This window comes from Zerene cesonia, chromosome 11 (assembly GCF_012273895.1).
Source record: "Zerene cesonia ecotype Mississippi chromosome 11, Zerene_cesonia_1.1, whole genome shotgun sequence".
Taxonomy (NCBI): Eukaryota; Metazoa; Arthropoda; class Insecta; order Lepidoptera; family Pieridae; genus Zerene; species Zerene cesonia.
This window is the reverse complement of record NC_052112.1, coordinates 6483600-6495954: the sequence shown is the minus strand read 5'-3', so window position 1 is coordinate 6495954 and position 12355 is coordinate 6483600. Positions and strand designations below refer to the sequence as shown.

General features: G+C 30.1%; 1 protein-coding gene across 1 annotated transcript in view; it reads left to right on the top strand.

The window, feature by feature from the left end:
* The first annotated feature begins 6569 nt into the window (after positions 1 to 6569).
* The window catches only part of LOC119830556 (multiple C2 and transmembrane domain-containing protein-like), a 14804-nt gene continuing 9018 nt past the window's right edge, over positions 6570 to 12355 (top strand). Inside the window, exons 1-2 of the mRNA XM_038353617.1 lie at positions 6570 to 6871; positions 10607 to 10658. Coding sequence (XP_038209545.1) covers positions 6570 to 6871; positions 10607 to 10658 — 354 coding nt within the window. The remainder of the gene's footprint in view (positions 6872 to 10606; positions 10659 to 12355) is intronic.

Sequence of the window (12355 nt, the reverse complement as noted above, 5' to 3'; positions counted from 1 at the left end):
TCCTTTGCTACATGACAAACTTACTACGGTTAAATCCAGTTGGCAGTTCCGGATAAAAACGCGAACATTATTTTATAAACAAAATATTAATTAAACAGTGTAAAATTAACCTCGGAGCAATGTACGTGTTTGATAAGCGGTAAGTTTATATTGAGATACATATTTTTTATTATCGTATAGTAAATTATATAGATATCTTATAACTTTTATTTGTTAAAAGTGACTTTCTTTTGATATGGATTTTACCTGAAACCTCTTTACCCATACTGAACATTACGCTAATATTATTATAACTTAAAATTTATAAAATTACTGTTCTACTTGTCTGATCCCTAAAGATATAAATAATAAAGCGATAGAGATTCACAGCTCACGATGAAGAATTCTTATGTATGACATTTTTTGTACGTGATTATTCTAATTATGCCACGTCTTTTATTGATATTATCCCTGGATGTTGATCAACATTGGAACATCTAACTCAATATTATATTTTCTACTCGAACCAGTAGGTACGCAGTTTTTGTGATTAGTGCAACAATCTTAAGCGAAACATGCATTGCTGGTGATTATTATGATTATTATAATAACTTACCCATTTTTTTCCACCTTCGATCCACGATGTAGTGTCATTGAAAGTGAAAATCATAAATTTGCGAAGTTACCCTACATTTAGAATAATTATAATGCACCATACTAATACCTATTTTCATATAGATTATCTCGTTTTTGAAAGTTATTTCAGTATATTCATCAATTGTCAATATATACCAATAATGAAACAGTATCAAGACCGTTTCTGTACATCGAATACTTTTTAAGCAATTCCTATGCAATATGCGTATTCCATAGACCTTGAAACAATGTTTGTAATTTTTTCTTCTGTTTGTTTGATCGTCTCTTTGTATATGCGTCAATCACGTGAAAACCACTGGGAAATTTTCAACAAAATTTTGGGTGGTTATACAGCAATATTTGATTTAACCCACCTACTTACTTATTTATAATAACGTTAAGAAGTGGCTAACCATGCATATCACCGGGGGATGAAAAAAAATATACGTTACTTTTTATCCTACTAAAGTGTTATATTATATATGCCACTGTGAAACATCTTATTTTCATGATTAGAATCACTTAATAAAATTTCATTAAGTCTGGTGGATGGCGTTATAACAGAGCTAGGTCAGCTAGGTATTCATTGAAGAAACTAATTATGCATTCGTTTTTCAAACATTTTTGTGTAGTATGGTCAAAATGTAAAGACATACATAAAATAGTAAGTATCTCAGTATATGTATCAGATTGTCTTGGTATACGTATTTTTTATGTATAAACACGTTAAATTATGTCAGTTCTGAAAAGTAATGAGATATTATCTGAAATTAAGTTGTTATTATTAAATTTTTAAAGTGCGAAATAAACTAACTTAAAAAAAATATAAACAATAATTAGTGGCGTGTAATGGGAAATAACGCATAGACTAATAATAGGCACTACACGAGTAAACAATAAATCTTTAATCCACTATTGACTAAGTACTTTCAGTTCTCCATAATAGAGTAACGAGTTGAACTAGATTTATTCATTATTAATTATAACTGGATTTGAACAAAGGGGAAATACAAAAACCTTTTATAATTACACCTCATAAATGTGCTGTGGCTAAGTATCGTGTTGTTGAATTGTGATTATTGACTACTTCAAGTGTGTATTATTATTAACTTTCTTAAAAATTATAAAGCTTTTCAAATTGGATCAGACATAAATAAAATACATTTTCATTTTTAATATTGTTACTTAGAAGTTGTCCATGAACTACCGTAGTTAAAACACCAACCACCTAAACAATGCAAGCAAACAAATCTAAATGGTTTGATGAAAATGGTAATTTTATACCTACGTTAAATATCAAATATGATATTACATGTCACTATAAAATTGAAGAGACCGTTAGATTATTTATGGAAAGATTGTAAGCAGTATGTTATGGATGAATATTTCAACACTTTAAAAATATAAAAAGTCGATTGTGAGGCGGAGTCGGTTTTATAGTTTTCTCCATGCCGAGGCGACGACTTTATACCACCCGTGACCTCACCTAATCAATCGAAGTTCTTCTATTCTTTCGGTTTTTATGTAACTAAGGGGCACTCCACAGTATATTTTGACCGTTTGCAATTTCGCGGTGTTAGTTTATACTTGAACCGTGCTTACATTTTGCACTTTGGCACTAATATACGATAATCATAAAAGCCACAAACTTAACAGGAACGCGTAAAATTTGATGGGTTAGATAATTATTCATTCTTATAAACAATCTTTTATGACTATCTGTTCAATGTACATTATTCAATGAAATATTTCATAACGAGTGAGGATCTACAAAAAAACTTAATACAGTAAACTTAATACATAATATAAGTTTATAAATATATATGACCATGTTATTTAGAGACATTAAATTTTATTTAATCGTTGAACGGGTATAAAGGATGTCAATATTTCTCAAACTCGTTTTATGTTTTTTATTTAGAATTTGATTGACCGTCATTGGGCGCTACCAAAGCCACGCTGTTAGCGCAGTTGTAATATTTGTTTGTTATTGAACGCTTCCTTTATTAGAGTCTGAAGAATAATATACATTTTATATAACAAATGTGAACAAGTAATAAAAATTATTTTGTGAAACTCTCCAAATAAGCTTAAAAATAACCAATGATGGCGTCAAGCAACATAATTTTATGGTAAGTGATTGAAATTCTTATGAAAAGGAAATAGAAATTCTTTACCTTCGGTGCTTTATTTTTTAGCTTCTACGTAGTTTCACTTGGTTGTGAAGACACTGATGTGAAGAGCAGGTATAACTTTTATTATGTTTCGTTCAGTAGTTGGACGTACATAAGTTATATTATGTAGGTATTTTAGTCGGTACTTATAAAGTAGGCATAGAACTTAAATCTCAACTAAGTATTAAGAACAGTGGTATGGATTTAGAGAATAGAGATCATTTCACTCCTTGTTATAAATAAATATCTATGAAACGAATATCATTTAAAAGGGGTGTAGGGAAGTTGTTGTTGTTGTGAGAAATACGTCGAGACATATAGAGATTACATACTAGTAGAGATTAGAACATATTTTCCAAAAGATATATTTTAAGTTGTTAATATTAATTACCTCCTATTAGTTTATGCTATTTAAAGAAAACTTTATTTTTCAAGTAGACTAATCTGTGAATATAATGTTATATTATATTACAAATAAGTATATGTTACAAATTACCTAAAGTTTGAAATTTTTTCCTGGTGTGTACTGATGATCATCAAGAAATTAGGAAGACAACAGTCATAATTACCATGGTAATGTAGCCTCGTGATTTCATAGTGCGGCAAAAAGTGGCCTGTGACCTAAAACTGCGCAGGCGGATTTTTTGCATGTGTTACCTGTAACATTGTCTATGATCATCAAACCAACGTCATGGAAAAAATATTTTAAAGTAGTTATCTATACACCTGAAGACGAAGATAGAATGTCATAAATCTAATTTGTATTTTGCCTTATTAATAAAGCTTTCTTATTTAATATTTCAAAATGTATATACGATAAAAAATATAAATATTCGTGTTTGAATGTTCGTTCCCATACTCCGAAACGTCTGGACCGATTCTCAAAAAATTTAATGTGCATATCGGATAAGATCCGGCCAACAACTATTTTTCATACCCCTGAATTATTAAGTAATTGATATACAAAAAAAACTATTCAAACAATACCTTTATTACATCTAGCAAAGTTCCTTTTTATCATTATAAATTGATCAAGAAAGTTTTTTTTTTAATTAGATACTTTTAAATAATAAAAATCCGACTGCCTAAACAACTAATATGACCTTTCCTTCCAATACTGTTACCTACTAAATTGAGGTCGTGGATTCAAAGCGCGAAATCCGTTACATTACGGTTTTAAACAAAAGACATGCACATATTTATATTTACAGAAATATTAATGTTATTGACTTCCAGGTACTAGAGAGCTTAAAATTTTCTTAACGTTCATAAAATTGTTGCGATTTATAGCATTCACGCTAACCAATCTTGGAATACGTCGCAACAAACTATTAAAGCCTTTTAATAAAACAGCTAGGTTAGAATTTGGATCTATAACATTTAACTACTTGCCTGTACCAATGATGAACACGATATCTAATATATATTATTATACCTATAGATTATAAAAGCAGTTTTAAGCTTATATAGAGCGCTTAATAAAAAATAACAAAGCCTTTCTTACTAAAAAACCAATTATCTAGTTACAAATAAAAAAATGTATTGAATGCTATCCTTATAACCTCATTTATTTTATACATAATTTTGTTTTGTTTTTTTTTAGCTCAGGAAGAACAATACATTTAAAATAGGTACCAATAACCTATTATAAACCTTCAACTGTCATTAAATAAAAAATAATACGTAATAAGAAGAAAAGATAAATAACAACATGATAAACAAGAATTATATTACAGAAATAATGGGCAGCTCTCATGGGCGGTTAAGGTTCGCTAAACTTAATGAATAGTAAAATTATCGTCTAAGAACAAAAACAGGAAACGTTGGTTAATTTCTGTCAAATTGGCTTCAAGGTTTGATTTTTTACACTTTAATGAAATGTAATTTATAAGATCAGAGTTTATGTTACTCTTTTTTAAAGTAACGATATTGAACTGATACAACTACCAATAATAGTTATTATTATGATTGAAGAACTGAGATGTCACCTACCTTCCGAAAAGCGTAGATATCTATCAAATTACATTGTGTATGTTATTCTATGTAACAAACTTCATATTTATCATTAAAAATATCAATGTATAATAGTGGTTCATTATTGGCAGATACTTCCCTGCGGGCGCATATAAGGTCACTTTCGGAGAATTTTTCCATTATGACCTTATGGTTTATATTGTATAATATATGTTTATTGGTGGATGAAAGATTCCGGATTCTTCTATACTTAACCATCTGAAAACTGCTGGGAATTTTAACATGTATAAAGGGATCGGTCAATATTAATAGAATATTATAAAAGGAACATTTTACTTGATGTAGATTTTTAAGATTGCCTAGGATAACATACACAACCTAAACAATAACAAAATAACAACAATATAACAATATATGTATATAATGAATGCTTTTTATATTTTACTTGTTAGGTAAGCAATGTTTAAAATTAAAATTTTCGCAAGATATTTTACATAATAGCAAAATAAACGTGTCAAGGGGCCATGAAAATAGTTGCGATTAGTAGGATTGATAAGAGTTAATAATCTTTGTAAATAAATACGCCATAAATATTATTTAATCTCTCCTTCATGCTCTGTGCAGTACCAAATCTGCTATGTTATTAAAGTGACAGTGTAATTTAATTCCCGTCTATAAGGACTTTTTACGCAGTAAATATATAGTAATCTGTGGTAAGGCGCAGTTCAATGAAACATTTATTCTTTCTTGAATTTTTATTTTCATTGCCAAGAAGGCGGTTCAAAATGCAATATTTTTTACCATCATAAGTACAAACAATAACAGTTTCTAAATTCTCTCTCAATATCAATATTTATTATCAGATTTAAAAAGGAGTCATGGATATTGGCGTCAATTGTAAATAAATGTACCATACATACGGTACGTCATTGTATTTTTATAAATCTATTCCTATTATAATTATGCGTGGTATTTCACCCTTCTTTTTATATTACGAATTTACACAATTTTTAGAGCAATATGAAGTATAACCACATAGTGTGGCAATTATCAAAACACCTTATAAGTCATGGTACGTTTAAAGTTTACATTGTGACGTTAAAATGGTAATTAATGCGATTACGTTACACTTAACAAATCATTTCAATATGAATGACAGTTTAAATGTAGAAACAGAACATTACAGGCATAGAGCCGAAAATAGAGTGACATATTTCTCGTTACATTACTCCGATGAATCCTTACAATGTAAACATTTGAGTTTAGTGACGTATGTGAGTGTTTCCTTGGTTCGTAAAAATGCAAAATACCGCAAGGTGGTTTTCCCTTGGCCGTTCAGCGTGGTCTGACTAAGTCAGTCAATTGTGTACCTCCGCAACGTTCGTCCATCCGACAGAGGTATGTGCGCTATATAAATTTTAATCGATGTTTAACGACCTTAATATTTAGAATTGATATTGATATACGTTTTATCATTATATCGTCATTATCTATTCTAATAAATAAAAAGAGATATATTTAATTTATAGCAGACAAACCGGTCGCTCTGTGGTCTTCCGGTAAAAAATATTTTGTGTGGCTGATGTTTTTGTTACTACTATTGAGATTTTAGAACGATTATAAATACTGAATAAACAACACGTTCAGTCTATTTGACCACAGCTAATAATACATATTTAGAAATAAATAATATTTTTTGAGTTCTAATCGATCGATATAAATAAGTCTTATTTACGAGCGGCAATCATGTAAAAGTGTCTTTGTATTTGAAAATCAAAAGTTGAAGTGATGTCGTTTATGAGAAAAATGTCTTTTCGGACGAAAGTGCAGGTGGAGGTTTCGCCTGTACAAATAGAACCAATAGGTGATGTTTATAAACAAAACGTTGAAGTTGACACTCATCCGCCCGAGCCGGTGCCCTTGCTCAAATCTACGGAAACATCATCTGGAACTGATGATACAGACGTACCAGACCGGCCAATTAGCTTTGAAATTTTGACACAGAATAACAAACGTTGTGATGGGTTTTCTGTTGACGCAGAACTCACTACTGACTCAGAAAATGTTATTATAAATCAAACTGAATTGACAAACTTAGAATCGTTAGAGTAAGTACATATTATATATACGCTTTATATTCTACTTATTTTATTTTTTTATTGAATATAGATTTGTGGAAATACATTATATTTAATTTAAAAATGGAAATGTCGATAGTAAATAGCTTATCTATGAAAAATTATGCGGAAGAGTCAAAAATTAAACAATACATACCCTTACTAACCCACCCTAAGACTTAATTTAAAGACTGCTAAGAAAGTGGAAAAAGGTAGAGAAAAAAAGAGTAGAAGTGCATAGTACTAATGCAATTAATTTGAGAATAGGAACTTCAATAACCTTAAGTTTCAATTTCATGTCAAATGTCACTTTAAAAATGAAATTTACTTAGAAATCCTCCTGTTTGCATATCAATTATCGTTTATTTAAATTTGCCTGACTCTTACATCAAATTTAAATATTATTATATGTATATATTCATTATATTTCTTTCTTTTCACCAGGAAAAGTCTGTTATTAAATGTTGTTTTTTATATAAAAACGAGTAATCGTTTTTTTTTCAAGTTTAAGCGAAGAGGTATAAACCTCTTCGCTTAAACTTGACGATAGATCTATATCTATGAAGCCTTTGCATGACTTCATAAAGAATCATTAATCCATTCGTTCTCTTTTTCACTTTCCTTTTATTCGGCTAAAATATACATATTAGTTGAATATAAACCTTTAAGTAGATTTATTTTCAAAAAAACGGGAAATCTCACACAAAAATGTAACAAATAATCACATAAAAAAATTAATAATTTTCACATATTTTGCTAATACCCATGAATAATTGTTATTTGTTATTCTGGATGAATTGCATAGAAAGTTGTTTGGTTTGGGCACCCTTCAGGTTATCCGATCCGATATCGGCATCGGACGCTGATAGCCGATGAACGTTTATCACCTATTTCCGACGTTATCATTCCGAAGCGGCCACGGCTTTATAAATAGTTCACGGAACATGATTGGTTGGTCCTTTTTATTTGAGACCCAAAAGAAAAACTATCCATAGACAATACTGGATACTTTGGAAGCTAAATATTCAGAGGAAATATATAATACTTGGGATCTGAAGAGAAATTTAAATACACGAAAAAAACACACTATCATCCGATAGCTTACTGCCAAACTATTATTGGTTCCGAAATTTGATACGTGGCCCGACTATAGGTATGAAAGACGCCAGAAATCAATAACGAATCGGATAGTATGAAGACACTCGGAGGGTCTGATCATAAATGATGATAAAATGTACTTTTGGGATTGGCATATTAAGAAATTCACCTTTGAGCAGTTTATCGCTCTAGTTCGACTATGACATTGATTAATTATTTATTTAAACACTTATCAATCAAGGAGCTTTTAGAAGAAGATACAAACAAAAACATTAAATATGATAACAATTTTTTTGTTATCATCAATGTTAATTGTTTTGTACAAGTTCATTGAATTAAAAATATATATTCTATAAATAATGTTAGACATACATTTGGATACCATTATATCCAAAGAATTGTATTTTACAAAACCTATATTAACATTTTTATCAAAATGTAATAAGTACTGTGAAACTGTGAAAGTGATTTAGAAAATAAAACCAATTTGATTTTTTCTTCACTTTCATTTGTTAAAGAAAATAGAGTACAGTATTTACTGCATTTTCATAAAACAAGCTTATTAAGAAAAGCAATTGCGTTGAAAGCATCATTAAGTACAGTAATATCTGCTAAAGAGCACTTAAAATATGTATTGTTCATGACTTTTTGTCAACTTAATGAATGTTCACGAATGTCGACTTGCTGTGACATGACTTACAAGCAATTTTCACGTACAATTGTATATTTCTTTGTTTTAAGAACCTGTCGTGTATGATTCATAAGTTAAATTATTATTTTTTATTTGCAATGACATATTATCATTTGGAAGAGAACTTATCGATACATATTTTTATAGGTTTTTAATATGATTCATAATTTCACATTATATATAAGCGATTTTATAACACCAATGTTAGAGTTAATACGTAGGGAGATAAATAAAGCCATGTGACCTCTAGAATTAGCACTGACCCAAGTTATTATAAACAAAAAAGGACAAAGGTTAGGTAAGAAACCTAAGAACACATGTAGTTCGAATCTAAGTAAGTAAGTGAAGTCCCGTGTCCCCTAGTGGGGTATGGGGCAGATGATGTACATCTGTTTCACTGATCGATTTTCTTTATGGACAAGTAGGTGATTAGCCTTCTGTGTCCTGCCAGACGGAGACATATTTTTTTGTGCGTCCCCACCGGGAATTGAACTCAGGACCCCTCGGTTCTACGCTCACGCGTTAACCACTGTACCAAGGAGGCGGTCTTCCAATCTAAAGACGATTAAGTAGACGGAAATTTTCGGCACTTAAAACTGAATCAATCTTAATTACCTGCGTCATGTTTATACCGGAATGACGCAGCAGGTTACTTTTACAAGGATTAATCCTCAACTTGAATTAAATCTTAAATTATTGTACTGACTGTCCGAATATATTAACAAAGAGATTTCAGTAAATCCATGAAATGGAAGTCTTAAAATACACAAAAAATAATTAAGCCTAAGTGGAATATTAATTAAACCAATTCATAAGTTCCACTTACATTTCATGTTTATAAATACATCAATTCCCTATTAATATTAATATATCATTTTACTAAAAATATTAATTCTAATATTCTAATATCATTAATAGAGCAGGAAAGACCTACATTTGCTCATAAATATTTTATGTTAAGTTATTAGGCACATATTAATTCAGTTTTTGGGATTAAATGAAATTCAGCGACCTGAACATTTAAATACCACAACAAAAATGACGTCAGCTTGTAATTAATTGATAAATGCTGCCAATGAAACATACCTATGCAATTGAATGTAATAAAAACTTTATTGGGATTTTTTCGCGGAGCTTTATGCATTTCTGCGAACTTATACCTCTATAACTTATTTATTTAACTCAGTATTGTTCGTTGTAACACTGCAAGCTCTATTATGCATGGACTATTATTGGTCGAGGATACAAAGGGATCAAATGATAACCTCGCTTAAGGATATTGTATTGTTGTGTAATGTGGTGCATATTAAAGATGGACTTTGAATAACAAATCTTGCCTTGCATAACATTATATGGTGCATATTCTGATCGCATTAACGAAACTTTCCACATAATAGGTATAGTAAACAACAAATGGGAACTCACATATTGTCACAAGAATACGAGACAAACAAAAATTTAGTTCATCGTAATTAACGCATCCTTAAGATGTATTATTTACTGTCTGACAAAATTTACTCGCCGATAAACGTAAAGAACGGTATCAATGAGAAATGAACATAAGAGTGCAATAACCTTAACTTTTTATTATTTAAAAAACGACGTTATTAAAAAAGTAAGTAGAGAGAATATTAATCTTAACATTACTACTGATAAATAGAGTAGGACGTAATATCGTTCGTTCAAGTTGATTATTGATTTTTCGTTCACAATCTTCAAGATCTGATTTTTTAATCTGCATCGTAACATCGAAGATGGCACCCAAAGCAATGACCGGTTAAGAAAGGCCGTTCGGCATGTCCGTGAGCGCAAAGGTCATGGCGCCGCACACTGCATCGGCATATTGAGTGCGACATGCTCACTTGTTCGAGGAAATGACAATGAGACACGTATTTAAATACAGACCCTTTCTTTTCTCATTGTTCCACCGAATTCAGGTTCTTCCTCTTCAGTAAATTGGCATTTAAACCATATAAAGATGATGATATGGTCAGTACGGCAGCGCATTTTTACAAGATACATGCTTATTTAAAGAACTATTGAGAACTGCATAATTGATTATTCTTATTTGTTTGAAAATAAATTTGTCAATTCATCTCCTACAAATTCGCTTTTAAGCTAAGTACCTAATCTGCTTAGATACCGACGTAGAATTCACGATGCCATCTATTTACCTACGCTTTAGTATCGATATATGAACTTGTTTAGGTACACCAATTCGAATTACGATGTTTGTTTGAAATGCTTATAACGAGATCTGAAATTGATGGTAGTCTTCAGAACATCAAATCAATACTGCGAATTCTCAGTACAGTGCTTTATATATATTTATAAAGAGTATTAAATTTATTTATTTGGGTATAAAAAGCAAAAACACACTTTTCTACCAGACTAATGAGTAATAAATAACATATTATGTAAGAATCAGTATTGTAATAATTGCATTTTATCGCCGGATTTGTAACAATTCCTATTACTTCACCATTGAACGTCGCATAATACTTATGTGAAGGCTTCAGGGAAAACATTGATATATTAAAATTCACCACACATATATATCGTAAAGAAAATCAAATCATTACAATAAGAAAAACCTTCGGTAGTTGCATGTGTTGGTTGGTATTCGTTACCCGTACTTGGTCAAAGAGCCTTAAACGTCGTGTACACAATAAATATGTATTATATGTATATCAAAACAAAATCACTACAGATACTCATTTAATGGACTCTATTATGGTTGTGGTAAGATTTTTATCTATTGATTTATTAACCAATTCACAAAATTTTATTTGAGTGTCGATTTCTTAAAATCTTTATTGTTAACTAATAAACTATTATCATAGAGCGGTAAGCAATGCTATTTGTGTAACGGCATAAAATTAATAATTTTTTACGTTCATATTATGCGTCCAATTAGTTGACTGCATAAAATATTTATTATAGATAACATTATAAATGTTAAGTCATTTTATTGTAATTGGATTCTTAATTTTTTAGCTACATTGTATCTTAATAAGTAAATTTAAAATCAGTCAGTAGTTTAATCAGTCAGTTTCTCACGGTTTTGTCTTCAATCGGAAAACCACCCACATACATGCATATATAAATAGTTAACAAATAGAAGTCGATTGGCCTTGACTTAGTCAAATTAAGAATCAAGTTATCCTCAGATTGCACCAGAAATGTTGAAATATGGATTACCGAAACTAAATTTATTTTTTCATCCAAAACATTTACGACATATTACTCGATATTATTGCTTGATTTACATTTATTATTGGTGTTGGTGGTAAAAAAATACTGCACGCAATATGCGTAGATGCGAAACAATGTCTGTTAGAACTTACTATAAAGAGTATCTTGATATTATGCAGATCCAGCTGTATCGTGGTAAAAATAAGGCCAATCGAATATAAAATACCAATAAAAGCAGTAGATAAATCCTAAACTTCTTTAAATCTTATTTGTATCCGAAGTAAATACGAAGTGGTTTATTACTTAATTATGGTGTGGCGTCAGATAATGACGTAGATAGGTTTAAGCTCTAAAAGTGGACGTCATAGATGGCGTAATTACAGAGTTAACACTTTCATGTCATAATTTACGTACAATGGTTAAATTGGCAAGAATAACATTTATATTTGTTAATTCTTAGTTGCAGTCGTATTTATACTGTAATATTATAT